The sequence below is a fragment of the Stenella coeruleoalba genome, assembly GCF_951394435.1.
Source record: "Stenella coeruleoalba genome assembly, chromosome: 5".
NCBI classification, from domain to species: Eukaryota; Metazoa; Chordata; class Mammalia; order Artiodactyla; family Delphinidae; genus Stenella; species Stenella coeruleoalba.
In genome coordinates this window covers 74,441,038-74,466,235 of record NC_137150.1, presented here as the reverse complement: position 1 = coordinate 74,466,235, position 25,198 = coordinate 74,441,038, and the positions used below count along the sequence as shown (strand labels likewise).

The following is a 25,198-nucleotide window of genomic DNA, read 5'->3' as shown; positions in this document are numbered from 1 at the left end:
AGATATTAGCTAAAGGTAATTTTCAAAAAGTAGCTTTTTTAAAAAAATCAGAGTAGCTCCTCACTTGGCACATTGAGAATGGAATAGATGATAGTATTCCGTCTCTATTAATGGAGGGAACTTTATCTAAGTGTTTGTAGAATAAATGAATGGACCCTACTTAAGTTTTTAAGAAGGGCATTTAAGGCACAAGCTGAGAAAAGGCCATGCAGAGGTAATGTTTCTACTTAAAACCCAGGGGACTCAGTTAAGGTGGACGTTAGGCTATTTGCAGCGAGGTCCTGGGCAAGGGAGTGACTTAATGAAAATCATATTTGACAACATCAATGGAGTTAAATACTGCTAACAAAAGAGTGTTTTGTTTTGTTTTGTTTTTGAGCAGATAAAGGTTTATTGCAGGGCCAAGCACATGGGTGGCTTGTGCTCAAAAAAACCCCTGGGGCTTCCCTGGTGGCGCAGGGGTTGGGGTTCCGCCTGCCGATGCAGGGGACACGGGTTCGTGCCCTGGTCCGGGAAGATCCCACATGCCGCGGAGCGGCTGGGCCCGTGAGCCATGGCCGCTGAGCCTGCGCATCCGGAGCCTGTGCTCCGCAACGGGAGAGGCCACAACAGTGAGAGGCCTACATACCACAAAAAAAACAAAAAAACAAAAACAAAAAAAACCCCCTGAACTCCCAAAAGAGTTTTTAATGACATCAGAAAACGGTTGCTATGTCACTTTATAGTATTAAGCAAAAACAAACCTCCACAAAAAAAATTTTAAAGCACAAAAGATACTAAATTACATATATAACATCATTTTAAAAAGTAGCAAAAAACCTGGAAGGATGTAGGCCAAAATGTTGGTTGCTTCAGGGTGGTGGGTTGTGTGGGTGACTTTTTAGTCTGCTCCTTTCCACATTTTCTATTTTCTTCAGTGATCATGGGTAGCTTATAGAATCAGAAGAAAATTCAGGTAAGACAAAAAGGGCAATGGTATTAGAGAGGCCTCGCCTTACTTTTCTTCTCTTGCCCGGGAAAGGCTGGGCGTGTTTGGAAACCAGAGTGTAATGCCGGTGGCACTGTGTCCCAGGAAAGGGACACTTCATCCCATACCTCGCTGAGAAGATGAATGCGATCACCAAGCCGAGAATGAGGATGCCAGCAATGGTGCCCACGATCGTGAGGATCAGCTGAAATGCTGAAAGGGAAAGGAGAAGAGTAGGAACGGCTTCCCCCAAGCAGACTCCCACTGTCTACTGCACAGGTACGTGTGTTCCCAGTGGTTCCTGGCCAAGAGGACAATTGGGCTCTGCTTTCTGACCCTCTTCCAGGACCAGGATGGGTGGGGGGCTCACCTCCTTTAGCCCTCTCTCTGCCCACCCCCAACTGTGTCTTCAGAACCCAATCAAAAGAGGCAACCTTGCCAGATAAAAGAAGTCCATAAGCACAGAGGAGGCCATGGTGGCAGGACCTTCCTGGGCTTTGTCGGGGGGTGAGATCTCATCGGAGGTCCACACTACCTCCTTACCTCTGCTGGTTTGCCTGCCTGCCTGCCAGAACGGACTTTGCTGATAAACTAGGGGAACTGGGTTGGAGTTAAATTTGTCACTAACAGAGGAGCTTGATGGAATTGATGAGGGAAGAGACTGGAGGTTCATTACCACCCATTCTCCTCTGGGTCTGCTTGTTTGGTGCTCTTGAAATACGGCTGTGGGGTGGCAGGTAAGTGTAATTTTAACATACACAGCAGATTTCAAACACATAGTATGAAAAAAATGTAAACTATCTCATTAATCATCCTTGTACTGATTGCCCATTGAAATAGTATTTTCTATATATTGAGTGAAATAAAATGTTACTAAAATCAACTTCACCTATTCCTCTTTACTTCTTAAAATTTACTCAGAGCTTTTAAAATCTGAAATTAAATCTGAAGCTTGTGTTACGTTTCTATTGGACATTGCTGCTCTGGATCCCTTTGATCCTTTCTGCTACGTGACTGCCATATATGCCACCTCTAACCAGGATGCCAGGGACCATTAAGTCTGGAAAAAACCTCAAAGGCCATCTGATCCGCACTTGTCATTTTATAGGTGTAGACACTGAAAGCCCAGAAGAAAGAAATGACTTAGCAAACCCAGCCTCACAACAAAATACAGTAGAAATTAAAAGCATTTCTTATCACTAACTTTGTGGCTGGCTGGGAGGCTAACAGGAATATTCCCTTCATCTTGGATCATTGATCTTTTAGTTCATTATATAAAATGTAAAATATGAAATCACTTAAAATATACAGTTAGTATTGTCCCAGTCTGGTGGGGGTAGGGCCTGGGAGGGAACCAGGCAACTGAATTTATGACAACACATCCCAAATTAGTAAATAGCTCTGAGACAAAAAGATGATTTGAGTATTTGAATATCTGGTTTCTAGTTCTGCTCTACTGTGAACATAAACATTTTTGGAATATACTGGTCTTTATCGTTTTTAGTAGCAGACAATGCATATTTAATCTAATGTAGGAAATGAATATAATGTTGGGACAAACTTCTTTGGCCTGGGACAAGTGCAGAGACACCAGCCCACCTCTTGGGCTGAGTTCTATTATTTCCCATAACAGAGAGGCTCTGCCCACAACCTAAGGGTGAGCATGGAGTGGCCTGACCCAGAAGACAAACTCCAGGTAGATTTTTCTCTCTCTTTATGAAACAAGCCAGAGACTTTGGGGGACTGAACAGAATTTTGAATGTGGTCAATGTCTGTTTCTTAGAAGCTTATTAACAAAGCAAGACTCTTCTACTCACGGTCTTCACAATCAACTCCGCTGTAGCCAAACGCACACCTAAAATACAAGGAGTAGGAGACCATGGTAAGGAGCCTTGTGGGAGCAGGTCAGAGTTCCCACCCAACCTCCACATCTTCCTTGCATCTTTCTTTCATTCTCTCCTCCCCGTTCCGTCTCCTCTCTCTCTTTTCTTCCTTACGCTCCCATTCTTCCAGGTGAGTGTCTTTCACGGCACTCTGGAAGGTTGACAGGTTACACAATCCCGTGTGGTTCCATTTGCTACCAACTGAACGCTCCATCTTCTGAGCGCCAGGAGGATTCAGCAGTTTGGGTGAAGCCGAGTCCCAGAGGCATGGAGCTTAGTGGGGCCCCCTCGGGCTGCGAGACCACCTGGCTCGGCCATTTATTTGCTGCCCTGTGAGTGGGGACGTGTCATTTATATTCTCCGAGCTTCAGTTTCCTCACCTGAAAATGGGGAATAAATACATTCCTGACTGTTGTTGTATGAGAAGCATTACCTGCTGTGGTTCCCAGCACACGGAGAATGTTCAAAAACTGATGATGATGATGGTGGTGGTGATGGTGATGCTCTGTACCTACCAACTTATGCCAGCGAACCAACTTCCAGACCCTAAACTCATACATATGTGACAAGCTCTATCCTTTTTGCCTAGTTTCAGCTATGACAAGATGAAGAAGGAGGGATTTCTCTTACGGTTGACAGATCCCACGATCATCTTCCTTGTAGTCTGGCAGGCACACGCAGGTAGCGTTCCTGCTGTCCTCCACTAGGCATTGCTTCTTCTTCTGTGTGTTGCAGTCATCAGGACACTTTGGACCCAAAGCTTCAAAAGAGAGTGATTTCTGGGTAATTTTCAGAAACAACCCCTTCAACACCAAAGTGACACATCACAGAATACAAGTTTTTCACGTTGCTTTTTCTGGGTAAAACGCGGTGCTCAGTGGCTCTGCACTTGACGTGCGCCCTGTGAAGCGGCATGTGGGCCTCCTCACCAGCTCTTAGCCAAGGCCCTATCCAGGCCCACAGGACTAAAGCCAAAATTCACATCCCTCAGACTCTGAAATGCACATGGAAACTCGAGCAGGAAAGTGTGTACTTTGCAAATGCAAAAGGAGAGAGTGGAGGAGGCACGAAGAACATTTAGAAGCAGGTGGAACACTTACCAACACACAGGGGGATCTGTGGGTTCGGTCTCTGCAGCCCCGGTTTGCACTGACATAGTAAACCACTGGTGCAGTCATCTTGCCCATTCTCTTTCTCACAACCGTAATAATCACACCGCTCTTGCTCTAAGAGGCACAAATAATTCAAAGACATATTTAGCAAGACAATATGGATAAGGTAACCTGTGAAAGCACCCCATTCCATTGTCGTTATTGTTGCCTTTTAACACATTTTGGGATTCAACCAATGAAAATCTGAGATTCTGAAATTCAACTCCCCAGGGGATCTCTTCTCTAACTATTTCCTTATCTTATTCAATTAAAATTAATTCAATCCAGTGCAATGCAATGATGTTCCAAGTCTCTTTTGCACCTACCTCTTTGCTAGGTTCCACAAGGGACACAGTAGCTGCATAAGTTTTGGACCCCATCTTTGGAGAGTTACCTGTTTATACCCTTAGGGAATCGCATCCAGCAACTCGTAATACAGACTTTAAGTACAGTGGGAATTCAGGGGCTCAGGTAGCTAAAGGTAACATCGTGGAGGAGGTGGAAATCGGGCTAAGTCTTGAAAGATAGGGAAGACTTGAACAGTCAAAGGAGAGGCAAGGTCTAAGTGGAGTAAACAAGGCATGAAAAGAAGTAAAGTATTCTTGTCCAGGAGTGATGGAGTTGTACGTGGGCAGGGGAGAGGCAGTGTGGTGAGGAGGAACAAAAGTGAGAACTCTTGGCTCTGCCGTTGATTGGCCGTGGGCTTTTTGTTCAAATGTTTAATTCGTGGTGGGTCCAAGTTCCCTCCATCTATGAAATGGGCTAATGATTCTTGTTTCACATGATTGTTGTGAGAACTGAATGAACTAATGTAAATGCAATTGTCCACTATAAGATACTCAGCAAGTAATCGTTCTTTTGTTCACTCATGGGTATAGCAGGGTTTCAATGTCAGGTTACGGACACTGACTTTTATCCTACAAGCCTGAGAATCCATTGATAGATTCTGAACAGAAGCATGGCATAAGAAAGCCATCTTTTAAGAATGTTAGTCTAGAAGCAGATTGGAAGACATTAGGGACAAAAAGATGAATCTGAGAATAGATTAGGGGGAGAGAATAGGAGCAGGTAGAACAGATATGTGGTTACTCTCTTCTAAACACCCCAAACCTGTAACTAACCTTCCTTCATTACCTGCCATTTGAAAATGCCTCTAAATAAAAACCAGAGAAAGAGATTCTACAACTTTTGACACAGAAAAGAGAATCTGTCTTTGCAGCAGAAGCAAGAGAGCAGGAAAAAGTGTTTTTCTCTAAAAGTTCTGAGCTCTCCCTTCCATGTGCTGGGCGGCTCATGCTCCTGTGGCCGTCTCTAGCTGGCATCATTTGGTAATCTGTTAATGTACCTAAGAGCACATGCCTGGTCTCAGAGTGGAGAGATGCTGAGAAGAGTTGTCCAAAAAAAGAGCAATTCTCAGCCCTGAGACCAGATGGTTTCAAGTCTTCCAGGGCTCAGAACCAAGGCAGTTACTAAGTAGAACCAAATGAGAGAATTGCAAGGGTCCCCAACTTTATTTTGAAGAATGCGCTGGTTATTTTCATCTGACAACCACTTGGAGTGGTCAGTCCCCATGCTGATGGGGATCCTCAACTTCCTCACACTTGCTAGAAGTCTCATTCAGCCCAAAGCAGAGCATATGATAAGGTTTTTGTCTTGCCTTGCTGACAGTTTCATCTTCTGGAGGTAGAGGTTCTGACGGCATGAATTGCTACTCTGGACCAAATTCTGACCCTGAGGAGAAATTTATTCGCAGGTAGAAGTGACGAGTCCCTTGGAAGACAAGGACCAGGTGACAGCCAGAAAGAGAAGTATGACTGAGAGAGTAAATATTGAAATGTTCAAAAAGGATACGGTGCAGTTCCATGGCATGAGACTCTGGAAGATGAAAACAGTTCAGGAAAGTAAGAAGCTCTGAAAATGTAATTCTAACTGTGCAGCTGCAAATGATCCCAACAAGCTGTAAAAAAAAAAAAAAAGGGACAGGGCCAGGTAATATAAGAAACTGGCATGGTTTGCAAAGGACGCTCTCAGATGAGAGACAAAATATAAAAAGAAGATCCCATAACCAAAGATGGAATATTAAAAGTGTGACAGAGACAGTCTAGAGTCCCAAATGAGCTCAGGCTTGCCACAAACAAAACCCAAAACAACAACAGCAACAAAAATCCAACAACAAAGAGCAAAGGGTTAAAAATAAAAAATGGGCAAATGAATGAAAGGGTGTATACGTTTTCCATGTTACAGGCGCTCATGGAAAGGCCAGGCCTGGTTGGTGTAATGTTGATGAATGACAGGAGAAAAACAGAATGGCTTCAGAACAATTTTTCTCCAGTCTTGCCAGGAAATAATACTTGGATGGAAAAGAGTTGAATGGACATTGCTAAAGGGACCCATGGAGCGGGTACAGTGCAGGGGAACCCCCATCTTTTCTAATAGAATTTTAAGTGTTTTATTCCAGAGCATTTACATTCCAGGTCCTGAGAGAACAGTGATCATCTGTGAAATCTCGAAAAAGAGAGAAGGTGCTAGAAAACTATAAATGAACAGAATTTGATTATATTTTCAAAAAGAGAAATAAGTTTTGCAAACTAGGGCATGGAGGTTACAATAAGCAAAAAGCAAAAATTTAAGAGACTAAAGAAGGAGTCGCAGAAGGATCAAAATGAAAGATGAGGAAGGCAGAATGGGATCAGGAGAATGGTGAGTGGAGGTTCAGAGAGAAGAGGACTTCAGGAATGGGAGGATACTAGTATCAAATGTTACAGAAAAGTCAGATAAGTTGTGTCTCAACAGAGGCCTTTGGGTTTGGCAACCAGGACTGAGAACCAGTCGCACAGAGCTGCCCCCAGGGCTGGCCTTGGACACCTCTGAGATGAGGAACTCCTGATGACTGCTGTGGTGATTGAAGTAATAGTGCCAGTTTATTCCTGCCTTCCTGTGTCCATGCCCCTTCGTAGGGCCTGCCACACTGTGCTTTGTCATGTGAATTGCTTTGGCCGTCAGGACAGTTGTAAATATAACATTAGCAGAGAGTGAGAAGCACCTGTGTACTGAAATGTGCCCTCTTGCTGCTCTTGAAACCCTTTTGGACTAACCTGCTGGAGGAAGGGAGATCATGTGGAGCAGAGACAAACTGTCCAGCTGAGCCATCTTAGATCAGTCAGCCCTCAGCTGATCTACCCGGCAGCTAATGGCCGATGCTTAAGTGAGCCAAGCAGAGATCAGCCGAGCCCCGCCTAGACGAGCAGAACTGCCCAGGTAAGCCCAGCCCAAATTCTGACCCACAGAATTATAGCGTTATAATAAATAAATGGTTGTTGTTCAGGCCACTAAGATTTGGGGTGTTTGTAACACAGTAAAAATGAATTGTTAACAGCTGTCCTGTGGGGGGGTTGTGTCGGCCTAAAGGGGAAACAGTATAGATAAAACTTTCTATAGCATTCGGAAAGCTAAAACTTGGTATACAGCCCTCTTGTTTCTCCTTTCTTCATCTTTCCTGGTCCAGAGGCTATTTGTCCAAGACTGCCTTCCAAGAAGAGGAACAAACTAGTCAGTCTGATGACTTGGGGGATGGTGATAAAGGAGCAGAAGCCAAATGACAGGGGAAACGGAGGGAGGAAGAAAGGACAGATTCAAAGGAAACTGGGAGATGTCCGTGGATTCAATTATCCAGTGCTTCTGGCCCCCTTCAAACATATAATAGAAAAATTTGTGAAAAGTAGATAGTTCTTCAGGTAATCGTCGTATAAAATTATTTCATACTTACTGATGTATCCTGTAAACTCAGTTGCACTGTGTTCAACTGCTCTTTCAATGGCATGTGATACGGTTTCTTCAGTTTGTTTTGTAGTTTCCATAAAAATGTTTACTACTGCTATGGCAACAGTATGCATTGCAGATCTTGCTGAAGGAGATGTGCTAAAAATGAAATGAATCCATCACTTGATGAATTGAACTGAAGCGTCAACAAATTGGTCTTCACAGCAGAAGCAAGAAGAAATATAATTCTGCAGCCTGTGGAAGGAAAACCACATTCACAGAAAGACAGACAAAATGAAAAGGCAGAGGACATTGTACCAGATGAAAGAACAAGACAAAACCCCAGAAAAACAACTAAATGAAGTGGAGATAGGCAACCTTCCAGAAAAAGAATTCAGAATAATGATAGTGAAGATGATCCAGTACCTAGGAAAAAGAATGGAGGCAAAGATCAAGAAGATGCAAGAAATGTTTAACAAAGACCTAGAAGAATTAAGAACAAAAACTTAGAAGAATTAAAGAACAAACAAACAGAGATGAACAATACAATAACTGAACTGAAAAATACACTAGAAGGAATCAATAGCAGAATAACTGAGGCAGAAGAACAGATAAGTGACCTGGAAGACAGAATGGTAGAATTCACTGCCACAGAACAGAATAAAGAAAAAAGAATGAAAAGAAATGAAGACAGCCTAAGAGACCTCTGGGACATTAAACACAACAACATTTGCATTATAGGGGTTCAAGAAGGAGAAGAGAGAGAGAAAGGACCCGAGAAAATATTTGAAGAGATTATAGTCAAAAACTTCCCTAACATGGGAAAGGAAATAGCCAGGTCCAGGAAGTGAAGAGACTCCCATACAGGATAAACACAAGGAGAAACATGCTGAGACACATAGTAATCAAACTGACAAAAATTAAAGACAAAGAAAAATTATTGAAAGCAGCAAGGGAAAAATGACAAATAACATACAAGGGAACTCCCGTATAAGGTTAACAGCTGATTTCTCAGCAGAAACTCTACAAGCCAGAAGGGAGTGGCATGATATATTTAAAGTGATGAAAGGGAAGAACCTACAACCAAGATTACTCTACCCGGCAAGGATCTCATTCAGATTCAATGGAGAAATCAAAAGCTTTACAGACAAGCAAAACCTAAGAGAACTCAGCACCACCAAACCAGCTCTACAACAAATGCTAAAGGAACTTCTCTAACTGGGAAACACAAGAGAAGAAAAGGACCTACAAAAACAAACCCAAAACCATTAATAAAATGGTAATAGGAACATACATAATTACCTTAAACATGAATGGATTAAATGCTTCAACCAAAAGACACAGGCCTGCTGGATGGATACAAAAACAAGACCCATATATATGCTGTCTACAAGAGACCCACTTCAGACCTACGGACACGTACAGACTGAAAGTGAGGAGATGGAAAAAGATATTCCATGCAAATGGAAATCAAAAGAAAGCTGGAGTAGCAATGTTCATATCAGATAAAATAGACTTTAAAATAAAGAACGTTACAAGAGACAAGGAAGGACACTACATAATGATCAAGGGATCAGTCCAAGAAGATATAACAATTATAAATATATATGCACCCAACATAGGAGCACCTCAATACATAAGGCAACTGCTAACAGCTCTAAAAGAGGGAATTGACAGCAACACAATCATAGTGGGGGACTTTAACACCTTACTTACACCAATGGACAGATCATCCAGAGAGAAAATTAATAAGGAAACATAAGCTTTAAATGACACTATAGACCAGATAGATTTAATTGATATTTATAGGACATTCCATCCAAAAAGAGCAGATTACACTTTCTTCTCAAGTGCACACGTAACATTCTCCAGGACTGATCACATCTTGGGTCACAAATCAAGCTTCGGTAAACTTAAGAAAACTGAAATCATATGAAGCATCTTTTCTGACCACAATGCTATGAGATTAGAAATCAATTACAGGGGGAAAAAATGTAAAAAACACAAACACATGGAGGCTAAACAATATGTTACTAAATAACCGAGAGATCACTGAAGAAATCAAAGAGGAAATTTAAAAATACCTAAAGACAAACTACAATGAAAACACGACAATCCAAAACCTATGGGATGCAGCAAAAGCAGTTCTAAGAGGGAAGTTTATAGCAATACAAGCCTACCTCAAGAAACATCTCAAATAAACAACCAAAGGTGTAACCTTACACCTTACACCTAAAGGAACTAGAGAAAGAAGAACAAACAACACCCAAAGTTAGTAGAAGGAAAGAAATCATAAAGATTAGAGCAGAAATAAATGAAATAGAAACAAAGAAAACAATAGCAAAGATCAATAAAACTAAAAGCTGGTTCTTTGAGAAGATAAACAAAATTGATAAACCTTTAGCCAGACTCATCAAGAAAAAGAGGGAGCTTCCCTGGTGGCGCAGTGGTTGAGAGTCCGCCTGCCGATGCAGGGGACATGGGTTCGTGCCCCGGTCCGGGAAGATCCCACATGCCACGGAGCAGCTAGGACCATGAGCCATGGCCGCTGACCTGCGCGTCCGGAGCCTGTGCTCCACAATGGGAGAGGCCACAACAGTGAGAGTCCCATGTACGGCAAAAAAGAAAAAAAAAAAAGAAAAAGAAAAAGAGGGAAAGGACTCAAATCAGTAAAATTAGAAAGGAAAAAGGAGAAGTTAGAACAGACACCGCAGAAATACAAAGCATCCTAAGAGACTACTACAAGCAACTCTATGCCAGTAAAATGGACAACCTGGAAGAAATGGACAAATTCTTAGAGAAGTATAACCTCCCAGGACTGAACCAGGCAGAAACAGAAAATATGAACAGACCAATCACAAGTAATGAAATTGAAACTGTGATTAAAAATCTTCCAACAGCAACGCGATGAAGAGTGGCCCCCACTTGCCACAACTAGAGAAAGTCCTCGCACAGAAATGAAGAGCCAACACAGTCAAAAATAAATAAGTAAATAAATAAAAAGCCAAGCATTTGAAGCCCTTTAAAAAATAAATAAATAAATAAAAATAAAAAAATAAAAAAATAAATCTTCCAACAGGGCTTCCCTGGTGGCGCAGTGGTTGAGAGTCCGACTGCCGATGCAGGGGACGCGTGTTTGTGCCACGGTCCATGAGGATCCCACATGCTGTGGAGCGGCTGGGCCCATGAGCCATGGCCACTGAGCCTGCGCGTCCGGAGCCTGTGCTCCACAATGGGAGGGGCCACAGCCATGAGAGGCCCGCGTACTGCAAAAAAAAAAAAAAAAAAATCTTCCAACAAACAAAAGTCCAGGACCAGATGGCTTCACAGGTGAATTCTCTCAAACATTTAGAGAAGAGCTAACACCCATCCTTCTCAAACTCTTCCAAAAAATTGCAGAGGAAGGACCACTCCCAAACTCATTCTATGAGGCCACCATCACCCTGATACCAAAACCAGACAAAGATCCTACAAAAAAAGAAAATGACAGACCAATATCACTGATGAATATAGATGCAAAAATCCTCAACAAAATTTTAGCAAACAGAATCCAACAGCACATTAAAAGGATCATACACCATGATCAAGTGGGATTTATCCCAGGGATGCAAGATTCTTCAATATATGCAAATCAATCAATGTGATACACCATATTAACAAACTGAAGAATAAAAACCATATGATCATCTCAATAGATGCAGAAAAAGCTTTTCACAAAATTCAACACCCATTTATGATAAACACTCTCCAGAAAGTGGGCATAGAGGGAACCTACCTCAACATAATAAAGGCCATATACGACAAACCCACAGCAAACATCATTCTCAATGGTGAAAAACTGAAAACATTTCCTCTAAGATCAGGAAAAAGACAATGATGTCCACTCTCACCGTTATTATTCAGCATAGCTTTGGAAGTCCTAGCCACAGCAATCAGAGAAGAAAAAGAAATAAAAGGAATACAAATTGGAAAAGAAGAAGTAAAACTCTCACTGTTTGCAGATGACATGATACTATACATAGAGAATCCTAAAGATGCCACCAGAAAACTACTAGAGCTAATCAATGAATTTGGTAAAGTCGCAGGATACAAAATTAAGGCACAGAAATCTCTGGCATTCCTATACACTAATGATGAAAAATCTGAAAGAGAAATTAAGGAAACACTCCCATTTACCATTGCAACAAAAATAATAAAATGCCTAGGAATAAACCTACCTAGAGAGACAAAAGACCTGTAGACAGAAAACTGTAAACACTGATGAAAGAAATTAAAGATGATACCAACAGAAGGAGAGATATACCAAGTTCTTGGATTGGAAGAATCAATATTGTGAAAATGACTATACTACCCAAAGCAATCTACAAGTTCAATGCAATCCCTATCAAATTACCAATGGCATTTTTTACAGAACTAGGACAAAAAATCTTAAATTTTGTAGGGAGACACAAAATACCCCAAACAGCCAAATCAGTCTTGAAGGAAAAAACAGAGCTGGAGGAATCAGACTTCCTGACTTCAGACTATACTACAAAGCTACAGTAATCAAGACAACATGGTACTGGCACAAAAACAGAAACATAGATCAATGGAACAAGATAGAAAGCCCAGAGATAAACCCACGCACCTATGGTCAATTAATCTATGACAAAGGAGGCAAGAATATACAATGGAGAAAAGACAGTCTCTTCAATACGTGGTGCTGGGAAAACTGGAGAGCTACATGTAAAAGAATGAAATTAGAACACTCCATGACACCATACACAAAAATAAACTCAAAATGGATTCGAGACCTAAATGTAAGCCCAGACACTATAAAACTCTTAGAGGAAAACATAGGAAGAACACTCTTTGACATACATCACGGCAAGACTTTGTTTGATCTATCTCCTAAGGTAATGGAAATAAAATAAAAAATAAACAGGGGCTTCCCTGGTGGCGCAGTGGTTGAGAGTCCGCCTACCGATGCAGGGGACACGGGTTCATGCCCCGGTCCAGGAAGATCCCACATGCCGCGGAGCGGCTGGGCCCGTGAGCCATGGCTACTGAGCCTGCGCGTCCGGAGCTTGTGCTCCGCAACGGGAGAGGCCGCAACAGTGAGAGGCCCGCGTACCGCAAAAACAAAAAACAAACAAACAAAAAAATAAACAAATGGGACCTAATGAAACTTAAAAGTTTTTGCAAGCAAAGGAAACTACAAACAAGATGAAAAGACAATCCTCAGAATAGGAGAAGATATTAGCAAATGAATCAACGGACAAAGGATTAATCTCCAAAATATATAAAGAGCTCATGCGGCGTAATATTAAAAACACAAACAACCCAATCAAAAAATGGGCAGAAGACCTAAATAGACATTTCTCCAAAGAAGACATACAGATGGCCAAGAAGCACATGAAAAGATGCTCAACATCACTAATTATTAGAGAAATGCAAATCAAAACTACAATGAGGTATCACCTCACACAAGTTAGAATGGGCATCATCAGAAAAGCTACAAACAACAAATGCTGGAGAGGGTGTGGAGAAAAGGGAACCCTCTTGCACTGTTGGCGGGAATGTAAATTGATATAGCCACTACGGAGAACAGTATAGAGGTTTCTTAAAAAACTAAAAATAAAATTACCATATGACCCAGTAATCCCACTACTGGGCATATACCCTGAGAAAACCATAATTCAAAAAGACACATGCACCTCAATGTTCATTGCAGCACTATTTACAATAGCCAGGTCATGGAAGCAACCTAAATGCCCATTGACAGACAAATGGATAAAGAAGTTGTGGTACATATGTACAATGGAATATTACTCAGTCATAAAAAGGAATGAAAGTGGGTCATTTGTAGAGAAGTGGATGGATCTAGAGACTGTCATACAGAGTGAAGTAAGTCAGAAAGAGAAAAACTAGTATCCTATATTAACGCATATATGTGGAACCTAGAAAAATGGTACAGATGAACCAGTTTGCAGGGCAGAAATAGAGACACAGAGGTAGAGAACAAACGTATGGACACCAAGGGGGGAAACTGGAGGGGGTGGTGGTGGTGGGATGAATTGGGAGATTTTGATTGATATATATACACTACTATGTATAAAATAGATAACTAATAAGAACCTGCTGTATAAAAAATAAATAAAATTCCAAAAAGAAAAAAAAAATGGTCTTCAGACCTCCCAGACTCTCAGATCTCTCAGCACTAGTCCCTACCCATTGTTTTGTTTTTTGGGTTTTTTTGCGGTACACGGGCCTCTCACTGTTGTGGCCTCTCCCATTGTGGAGCACTGGCTCCGGACACGCAGGCCCAGCGGCCATGGCTCAGGGGCCCAGCTGCTCCGCCGCACGTGGGATCCTCCCGGACTGGGGCACGAACCTGTGTCCCCTGCATCGGCAGGCGGACTCTCAACCACTGCGCCACCAGGGAAGCCCCCCACCCATTGTTTTATATCCACCGTTGAGGTTCACATAGGGAGGCATGGGGTTGCCATAAGATGGCCATTTATAGGCCTAGAGATCTCTATTCGGCATGCATTCGGAGGAAATCTAGGGCTATAGCAAGGTCTTGTTGGAAGATACTAGAAAAATTGTGGACAATCATTTTTAGGATTAAGGAGCCTGGAGTGAACCAAAAGTAGAATAAGTGATATCTGAAACAGTAAGCTGTCACTTTCTGCAGAAAGTCAAGAGTAGGTCTCTTGATGAGCTGTAAAAATGTCAGATTTGTGCTTTGAGAGAGACAGAGGGGTGTGTGTTCCTCCCTGTGCACAGAGAGAACAGTAATCAACCAAACAGAGTCTGGATCATTCCAAGAAAGGGCCCAGGAAGCCAGAAGTCAGCTTCAAAGTGTGTGTGTGTGTGTGTGTTTGTGTGTGTGTGTGTGTGTGTGATTGGACCTGGGCACACCTGACCCAGAGGAGAACTGATCCCAAGGAGGGATGGGGCGGTGAGAAGCATCAGAATATAATACCAAATCACATCACCAGATACTAAGTGCTTGCTACGAGCAAGACATCATAAGAATCTCTCTAATCAGCGCTGCAACTTGGGGCCCTGAGATCAGCTGTACCAAGTTCTAATTCTTTCATTATCCAAAAAAGAATCAAGTGATACAACCACTGAGAGAGAAAAAAAAGGACTTTAAAAAACTTCTTCCTGCCATTCGCCCAGCGGTGGGTGGTTGCCACAGCTGGTTTAGGTCCCCGACCACTGGGCCCCCTTGTCAGGAGGAGGCAGCCTCCGGGCTGGGGAGAAGGCACCGCCACCTCGGGCGGCCAACACGGTCCCCTGGGACAGTGCACTTCCTGGCCTCGGTTCCCCGCTGAGTTCGGTTTCCGGGGTTCAGGCCCGGCTCCCCTTCCTGGTCTCTCTTCTCTCGCTGGGCCGGTTTATCAGGAGAAGATTGTTTTCCAGGGCTAGAAACTGGACTTCTGATGATGTTTGACCCAGCGGCAGCAATAGCAAGCAACGTGATTTCAAAGCTGGGCTCAGCTTTTGTTTCTTCCCTCTTGTAATCACAAAACCCATTTCGGACCAGGAATTCCAATCATGTCTGTGATGGTGGTGAGAAAGAAGGTGACACGGAAATGGGAGAAACTCCTAGGCAGGAACACCTTCTGTTGTGATGGCCGCGTGATGATGGCCCGGCAAAAGGGCATCTTCTATTTGACCCTCTTCCTCATCCTGGGGATGTGTACACTCTTCTTCGCCTTCAAATGCCGCTACCTGGCTGTCCAGCTGTCTCCTGCCGTCCCTGTGTTTGCTGTCATGCTCTTCCTTTTCTCCATGGTTACACTGTTGGGGACCAGCTTCAGTGATCCTGGAGTGATCCCTCGGGCCCTCCCAGATGAAGCAGTTTCATAGAAATGGAGATAGAAGGAAAGGGACTTCCCTGGTAGCACAGTGGTTAAGAATCTGCCTGCCAATGCAGGGGACACGGGTTCGAGCCCTGGTCCGGGAAGATCCCACATGCCGTGGAGCAGCTAAGCCCGTGTGCCACAACTACTGAGCCTGCGCTCTAGAGCCCGTGAGCCACAACTACCGAAGCCCACACGACTAGAGCCCATGCTCTGCAACAAGAGAAGCCACTGCAGTGAGAAGCTCACGCACCGCAACAAAGAGTAGGCCCTGCTCGCTGCAACTAGAGAAAGCCCATGTGCAGCAACGAAGACCCAATGCAGCCAAAAATAAATAAATAAAAATTTATTTAAAAAAAAAAAGAGTAGAAGGAAATATACCAAAATGCATAAATATCCCTGAGTTGAGAGACCGTCGGTGATTTTTTTGTCTTCTATTCATATTTTCTGTTTTTTCCAAATTTTTTACAGTAAGCATATATTACTCTTATTTTTAAATAATTGTTTTTCTGATTCTAAATATTACCAGTCTTTTTTCATGCATATATTTTATTTTTGCAAGGTAAAATCCTTTATGCATGCTTCTTTTTAGCGTACATTTTCATTTTTCAGTATGTTGTGAATATTTTCCTGTCATCATTTAAAATGTGTACATCATTTGAAATGGCTGCATAATATTCCATCCCATGCATGTATCATAATGTACTTAATCAACCTCCTATTATGATACTGAGGTTATTTTCAGTCTTTCACTATTAAAAGGGACGTCTGTGACCAAAAAACTCCAAAAAACAAAAAACAACAACAACAACAAAAACTTCTTCCCTCTCTGATTTGTGGCTGTGTGTTTTTAAGACTCAGGATATATATTTTCCTGTCCAATTGTTTTCCTATACTCCTTTCTGACTTTTGAAGAAATAGAGAAGCTTGAAAACATAGCCAGCCTACTTAGAAAATGTTCACAGCCATGTGGGTTCTGCAGAACAATCCAGAAAATCCAAAACATGAACCAAATTCTGTTTTTAGGAATGATCACCTCAAAAGGGAGTCCAAAAGCAAAATGGGCTTCAGAGTTCTAATTTAACATTTCCTATCATGATTGGTTCATGATGGGATTTGGAGGTGACAGTGGAAGGTATAGGGCAGTGAGAAAGGGGTACTTGATACAAGCTTTCTTTATCTGTTGAAAGATGACCAGAGATCTATGGTATAATTTTGCAGCGGGGCTAGGAAAGAAATGCCATCCATAATGCATTCATTTAAAGAACCTGCTAGCATACTCTCCAATTCAGGAGACAAGACATGACACTTACAGAACAGTTCAAGGAAATGATGGAGCGGTCGTGTTCTTAAGCGACAAAAAGCTGTAGTAGAAATGACTAGAGCACTAGCCTCTGAGTTAAGAGCCCAGAGATCTAGACCCAGGATAGCCACCATCTTTTGTGGTCCAAGACCAGTCCCAGCTTCCCTCAGCCTGAGTGTCCTCCTCTGTCCAAAGAGAGATTTGAGTGTTAGAGAAATTCTGAGGATCCTTCCAATTCCAACATTTGGACAGTAAATAAAGAGCTTGGGGATTCAGAGGAGAGAGCACTGGTATGGAGCCTAAGAAATGCCTTCTGAGGTGAGACTGAGGTCTATTTGCCTGCCATGGCCCCCTTGCTGGGGGAGTCGCTCCTGTCAGGACACTGAGCTCACAGGTAAGGGGTTGCCTCCAAAACTCCCCTTCCAGTAACTCCTTAAGAACGGAAGGAGTGCCACAGTTTCCCCAAGTGACTCTGTGGGACCAGCTCTCCATCATACTTGCAGGGTCCCATATTCTGGAAGGGAAACAGAAGGGGAACTAACCTGTTGAAACTGACTATGTGCCAGGCACTTTGCACAGGGAATCTTTCCAAAGGTATCTCATTTACTCCTCCCAGGGTTCTGGGGAGGTTGATCAGATTATCCCAGTTATAGAGATGAGGCAACAAAAGTTCAGAGAGGTTAAAATGCCTACCCAGTCACACAGCAATAATGTGCCAAGGCAGGGACCCAAGCACAGATTTACACCTCATTGTTCCTGTTTTTATCCAGTCATCCTGATGCATGAGCTCCCTGTTGTCCCCTAAATCAAACCTAATGTCCTTCAACAATGCATAGACCTTCAGGAGTCTGCTGTACCTCCAGCTTCCAGCCTGTGTGTTGGGGCCCAGCCTCTCTGCCTGCTGCTTGCACCGTGCCTCCCATTAAGCTGCCTGCCAGCCTTCTGGCTACCCATCACATGTGCACCTTGCTCACCGCCAAGATCAAAAGTCACCACTTTTAGGAGGTCTTCTCTGAATTCACATATCTAAATATATATAGTATGTTTTTCCACAAAGGACTTGACAAAGTTTATAAAGATAGATGCAATAGTAAAACCATCAAATATAAATACATTAAAGCTGCTTTTTCTGCATGGTTCTGTTCACCTTAGAGCAGTGGTCCCCAGCGTTTTTGGCGCCAGGGACCGGTTTCATGGAAGACAATTTTTCCACCAATAGGGGCGGGGATGGTTCAGACAGAAATTCGAGCGATGGGGAGCCGTGGGGAGCCATGGGGAGCCGTGGGGAGCGGCAGATGAAGATTTGCTCGCTTGTTGCTCACCTCCTGCTGTGCCGCCCTCTGGGGTTGAGGACCCCTGCCTTAGAGCATTCTTTCCTCAGCCTGTAGCACTCATGTATCGATATGCTTCAGAGGAGGCCAAGATGGAATCACTAACTTCTTGAGAATCCTCCGCCCCTTTGGGTTCCCAAAGAGCATGCAACCCTGCTCACTGCACGTTGCTATGCTCACTGCATTCTCATTCTTACTGTAGAAAGAGCTCACGACAGGCCCTGCAGTAGCCAGGTGCATGACTGGGGTCTTCCTGTCTGCCTCATTCCCCCCTATGAGGGAAGAGATGGCTGTGAGCCATTCATTCTCCTCCTGACCCCCTGGAATGCACATTCCAGGAATTGACCAGGTGTGATTTGTAGCCAAAGCATCAAACCAAACAAAGAGAACCAGGTGATGCCCTGGGCTATGTGGGCAAGTTGCTGAGTAGCCAATCACAGGCAGCATCTTGCTATCCCCAGGTTACACCCTGCCCACCCAGGCCAGGGTCAATGTGACGTCAGAGGCAGGGCCCTCTGTGGTACTCAGACTAATCATCTCTTCTTGACCTGTGACTAGCCATCCTAGGGCCTCAGTGCCACATGGGGTATGCAAGAGAACACAGAAGTTAGGCAAACACAACCTGCTTCCAAAGTACCCCATCAGTCCACAGCAAACTTACCTTAATTTACCAATTACAGTCTGCCCGTAATCAGAACTGTTAAATGCCTTTTCAAACTGTGGAGAAAAAGAACAGAATTAAGAACAACTACAAAGAGAGGGGGAAAGTGATATTACATCTAGGTTTTAACATAAATCCATTTCTAAACTCATTTATGTAACTATAACACAACAAATTATTTGTTCTTTCCATGCGCTCTACTGAAAGGTATTTCAGTAATTTTTGCTGTAACATAGGAAGATTCTGATATAATTCAGAGCCACCCAGGAAAAAGATGGAAACCTGAAGCACCCAGCCAAATCAATACTCTTAAAAATAACGTGACTGACTTGTTTTGTCTTTTCAAAGTTACTGTTAGACTTACATATATGCATGCTTTATACACTCATCAGTTTACCTAGGGAAGACTTAAATGCCTACCTTACCAAGGCATCATGCCTGAGACATAGAGATTACCAAGATGGGCAGACCCAGCTTCTGATCAAATAAGAGGTTACACCATGAAGTTGAGAGAGGTAAGTGACAGAGAGAGTAGAATCTACCGTGGAGGTTCAAAGAAACTCTCATCTAGTCGCAGAGAACCAGAGAGGGCTTCATAGAGGAGATGGGCTGTAAAGCATTTCAGTAGGTAGTGCGGGGCCAGGAAGTGGAAGAAGGAGCAGCCCACACCAATGCTCAGAAGCAGTGTGCCTCAGAAGGCAGCAGGCTGAGGCGCCAAACTTCTCCGCTTAGCTTTTGCAAAATTTAACTGCTTTGAACCTCACTTTCTCATTGGAAAATTTGAGATAGCAGTAATTCCCACCACATAGGGCTATCATGCGTAGAAAGTGAGATAGAATATATGACACATGGCTTTGTGAGCTGGAAGGGGCTCCAGCACAGGTAGATCTTCTTAGGCCTGAGTTGCGTTCCAAGAGCAGAGACAATTCTAGATACTTGTTAACAAGTGGCCAGAGATTAAGCTGGGACCTCTGGCAGGGGTGAGGTGGAGGTAGGATGGGGGTCTCAATTAGAACATAAGTTCTTTGATGCCAAGAATGGGGTTCGTTTTCTCTTTCTTATGACACCCCCCTACCGCCTGCCACCTGCCCATCCCCATGCCTATTCCATAGCACTCAGCGCAGGGCAATCCCTAGGAAACACTCAACAAACACCAGTTGACCGATGATTGAATGACTTAACTGTGAAAGACATGACCTTGGACATGTCTTCCTCTCTTTGGACCCCATCTCCATATTTATTACATGAATGTTGAACTGGGTTGGTGCAAATTGTTTTATTATATAATCCAAGAATTTTATTATTTTTCTCCCATGGGGACCCCACATTTAAAAAAATCATGGCAACCAATGTCATTTAAAAAGATGTTAAATCATTTCTCTTTCATTCTAGTCAAATTCAAATACATTTGATGCTCTAGTTAGTCTGGGCAACCTTGTATCCAGAATATGTCCATATTCCTTTTAATTCTTTTACATATCAGGAAGAGCTGGTATTTCTGTAAACCATCAGGGCCCTGGGAATCTACTTAGGAACAGGTTCACTGGATGACCTCCAAGGTTCTATCCAGCTCCCCTACTGACCACTTTTTGCACTTTTAATTTTCTTAATCCCAAAAATGAGATTGCAAAATTAGCATCGGCATAGGAAAAAGGTCTTCCATTTTTTTTCTTCTATCAGGTCACCCTTTGAGGATTTGCAGACATACACCTCTCAGTCTGAAGGGCTGCAGGACTGGGCAGGAGGGCAGGAACCATGCTAACAGGCCTGCCCAGACCTCATTGCACAACAGAGCCAGCAGGGAAGAAGAAGCAGCCCTGAGGTCAGGCAGGTCTGGGTTCAAATCCCCCGTCCTCACTCATCAGCTGGCTGTCCTTCGGTCAGTTACTTAGCCTTCCTGATCCTTGACTGTTATTCTGTACTTTCTGGTCCATTTTCATGGCCACTGTGCTTCCTGGGCCCCCATTAAGACGTTAGTTTTTTAAAGTGTTTCTCCAAGAGAACCCTCTTGCACTGTTGGTGGGAATGTGAATTGGTACAGCCACTATGGAGAACAATATGCAGGTTCCTTAAAAAACTAAAAATAGAACTACCCATACGACCCAGCAATCCCACTACTGGCCATATACCCTGAGAAACCATAATTCCAAAAGAGTCATGTACCACAATGTTCATTGCAGCTCTATTTACAATAGCCAGGACATGGAAGCAATCTAAGTGTCCATCGACAGATGAATGAATAAAGAAGATGTGGCACATATATACAATGGAATATTACTCAGCCATGAAAAGAAACGAAATTGAGTTATCTGTAGTGAGGTGGATGGACCTAGAGACTGTCATACAGAGTGAAGTAAGTCAGAAAGAGAAAAACAAATACCGTCTGCTAACACATATATATGGAATCTAAAAAGAAAAAATTGTTCTGACGAGCCTAGGGGCAGGACAGGAATAAAGACGCAGACGTAGAGAATGGACTTGAGGACATGGGAAGGGGGAAGGGGGAAGGGTAAGCTGGGACGAATTGAGAGAGTGGCATGGACTTATATATACTACCAAAATTAAAATAGATAGCTAGTGGGAAGCAGCTGCATAGCACTAGAGCAGTGGGATAGGGAGGGTGGGAGGGAGGGAGATGCAAGAGGGAGTGGATATGGGGATATATGTATATGTATAGCTGGTTCACTTTGTTATAAAGCAGAAACTAACACACCACGGTAAAGCAATTATACTCCAATAAAGATGTCAAAAAAAATTAAAAATAAAGTGTTTCTCCACCTAGAGTTCTAAGACATATTTCCAAGCTAACATTTTTCCCTTCAAAACTAAATTTTGAGAAACACTGGCTGGACACCCTCTCTAAGACCTTCCAGGTCTGACATCTGTGGTTCCAGAATAGAGATCTCCATCTCTTTCATGTCGACACACTCACAAGAATCAAAATGAAATGAAGCTGTTGTTCATTTCGACATTTTTGACAATGGCAAAAAGAAGTAACATATAATTCAGATGGAGTTCCTCTTCCAGACATTAAAAAAGCCAGAAGAGTATGCAAATTTGATTGTAAAAAGGAAAAAAAAATCATCTTTAATTTTTTTTTTCTCTTCAATTCTATGGAAGGAATTTATTTTAAAACAGCATTACATTTCTCTGTCCACTTAAAAATATTTAAGAATATTTCTGTATGGGGCTTCCCTGGTGGCGCAGTGGTTGAGGGTCCGCCTGCCAATGCAGGCGACACGGGTTCGTGCCCCGGTCCGGGAGGATCCCGCATGCCGCGGAGCGGCTGGGCCCGTGAGCCATGGCCGCTGGGCCTGCGCGTCCGGAGCCTGTGCTCCGCGACGGGAGAGGCCACAACAGTGAGGCCCGCTTACCGCAAAAAAAAAAAAAAAAAAAAAAAAAAAAAAAAGAATATTTCTGTATGAATGAGTACGGCATGGCTGGAGGTGGCTTCTCAAGGCCCTCTGCTGTGCCAGATGTTACCCCTCCAGGTGCAGGATGACGGTGAGTACCCAGGGGCCCAGAGGAGGAGCCTGGGCAACCAGGAAGCAGTGGCCCCCAGGAGTTTGGAACAGCTACTGTTTACAAACCAATAAGCATGCATTTCACTGCTTGATCCACCGGTACAGCTGTACCAGCATGTACCACCCGAATACCAGTCTACACTCTACAAGTCAGTGTTAGCATAAGGAATATTTAGAGAGGAAGGATGTTTGGAAAATACTTACAAATCTAGTAATGTTAAAGTATAATTCCTGATAGGCCACAGAATTTCTATCTTCTAAGTCAGATGTAGGTGGTATATTGGCCATAATCGTACCAGGGAATATCTTTCCTGAAATTCAAGCAGAATCTCTCTGTGATATTTAAAGTAAAGAATGCTACATAATATTCTATGAAATACATCTTTCCTTCATTGATGCAGTCATTTTTTGTTTTCAGTGCTTTTAATTATTTAAGAGGGAAAAAAACAGTTGCAAAGAACATCTTCATGCACAAACCTTTCTACATATGGAGTCATTTACTTAGAGTGGATCCCCAGAAATGAGAGTATTAGTGCTAAAAACAGGAACATTCTTTTGGCTTTGGGGATAGCTCTAATTTCTGTGGCCAACACAATGCATTCATTTCCTGTACAGTTGGTCTGTTCTGGCAAGGAGGGATATTTCTCATTCATAAAACAGACAAAAACATGGAACTCAGGAAACAGCCTTGGACTTTCATAGCGCCCAGCTGATATAACCAAAAAAGTATAGGGTCGATTTGCTCTTAAAGTTCATTTCCAGAGCTGAGAGGCTCTCAAGTCTCCAAAAATAGGGTTTGCTGTTATAGAACAAGCAAATCCTATGACAGAGAACTAACCAAGGTCAGAGACCAGGTTCCTGGTTCGTCTGACTCTGTGGTTTTAGGAAATCACCTTATTCTGCATCAGTGTCCCCATGTAATAGCACCACTTTGTATTTATGCAGCCTGTGTACTTTTCCAGGGACTCCGACATCTATCATTCTCATTTTGACCCCGTGGCACCGTTCCCTTGAACAGTTTAAGTGAAGGGACCCATCTACTCCCGTACCTCTAGGACTAGCTCACAAATCTGAATGTCTATTTCCTTTCCCACTAGGTTCCATCGAGATAAAGACAGGAAGCATTTTTTCTACTTGGCTGGTCTTTGTTGCCTCCAAATTTTCCTCTAACTTTAGGATTCTGGAAGCTCTTTTTGCCATTATTTTAAGTTTTCTACTCCACTTAGGTCTGAGGTGCAGTTCTCCATGATCCATCCTTTGTAACTCACCTTTCTCGCATGTACTAGAGTTATAGTAATACCCTTCTGAACACAGGCAAAACCGTCTATCATGCAGATTAACACATGAAGAATCACCCTTACAGGGATCCTCTTGGCAAGGGCTTCTGGAACCTGAGATACAGTAGAAAGAGATTAAAAATCCATAGGATAACAACAAATAACACCAAGAAACATACTTTTAAATCTCCTGGGCTCTTTCTATTCCTTGGCTGTGTTACTCCAGGGCACACCCTTAGAACAGCTGAAACAAATACATATTTTCTTATGTTTCTAGGAAGTTTGTTGCTAAAATTCTAGAGCCAAGCGCTTGTCAACAGTAAAGGTCAGAGGTTGGTGGGTAAGAGTCTGCTCAGACAGAGACAGCAGTCTTCTAACTCCAAGGAGTAAAGAAATCCTTTGGACCTCAAGGATCCTCCAGAACCTTGATGTCTGGTTCTCTAACACCAGGTAGAACTCTCCAAAACCATTTTAGAGAAAGCATCGTATTTTTTTTTGAAGATATGAATAATTGACTTACAGGGAAGACCAGGCCAAAAGCTCCCCAAAGAAACTAGATATTGTATTCTGGTTAGCATACATGGTATACAGACCCATGAGGAAAGGCAAGGGAGAGTAAGGGAACAGTGTGGACTAACTCAGTGATGATTCTAAGAGGAAGTGATGAACGGTCATTCTACTCTCTGGCTTTCTGAGTGGATGACCTGGGGTCTGGGTCCTAGGGGTCTAGGATAGGAGGGAGATTTAGTTTTTACTGCATATACTTTTGCCCCATTTAAGCTTCTTTTTCCATAACTGTGGGCCTTATTGACTTTTATAAAAAATAAATAAAACAGTACTGGTGAGGAGCTCTGATACTGGTTGGGAGTGTAAAATGGTGCGGCCACTTTAGAAGACAGGCAGGCAGCTTCTTACAGAACCAAACATACTCGTAACCATATGACCCCACAAGTGCATGCTTTAGTATTTACTCAGTGTAAATGCTGAGTATTCGCTTATTATTTATCAACTTATACCCACTCAAAACCCTGCCAACGAATACTTATAGCCGTTTTCTTCATGACTGCCAAAACCCGGAAGCAACCAAGATGTCCTTCAGTAGGTGAGTGGATAAACAAACTGCTACAGCCAGACAATGGAATATTATTCGGTGTTCAGGCCTTGAAAATTGACATGGAGGAATCTTAAATGCATATTACTAAATAAAAGAAGCTGATCTGAAAACGCCACATACTGTGATTCCAACTACATGACGTTCTGAAAAAGGCTAAACTATGGCAACAGTAAAAAGATCAGGGGTTGCCAGGGGTTAGCAGGGAGGAAGGGATGAATGGGCAGAGTACAGCAGATTGTTAGGAAGGTGAAGTTCGTCTTTATGATACCATAATGATGGAGACATGTCATTATACGTTTATCCAAACCTACAGAATATACAACACCAACAGTAAACCCTCATGTAAACTGGACTTGGGGTGATTATCATGGGTCA

General features: G+C 42.9%; 1 protein-coding gene across 1 annotated transcript; it reads right to left on the bottom strand.

Annotated features, from left to right (window-relative positions):
* Positions 1-63: 63 nt before the first annotated feature.
* LOC307187191 (mucin-13-like) lies at positions 64-24,970 on the bottom strand. Its single transcript, XM_079922982.1, has 8 exons — positions 23,701-24,970; positions 22,637-22,743; positions 18,909-18,964; positions 7,768-7,919; positions 3,951-4,076; positions 3,481-3,610; positions 2,785-2,822; positions 64-1,180 (listed from the first exon to the last, which is right to left on the bottom strand). The coding sequence occupies exons 2-8, from the start codon at positions 22,718-22,720 to the stop codon at positions 921-923; spliced, it is 846 nt and encodes a 281-aa protein (XP_079779108.1). The 5' UTR covers positions 22,721-22,743; positions 23,701-24,970; the 3' UTR covers positions 64-920.
* Positions 24,971-25,198: the final 228 nt, after the last annotated feature.

Coding starts and splice junctions, on each gene's coding strand:
- LOC307187191 (XM_079922982.1), bottom strand. CDS start 22,720: ATGGCCAATATACCACCTACATCTGACTTAGAAGATAGAAATTCTGTG. Junction 4,077..7,767: donor TGAGTTTACAGGATACATCA/GTAAGTATGAAA, acceptor TGTGCCTCTTAG/AGCAAGAGCGGTGTGATTAT. Junction 2,823..3,480: donor GATCGTGGGATCTGTCAACC/GTAAGAGAAATC, acceptor CTTGTATTTTAG/GTGTGCGTTTGGCTACAGCG.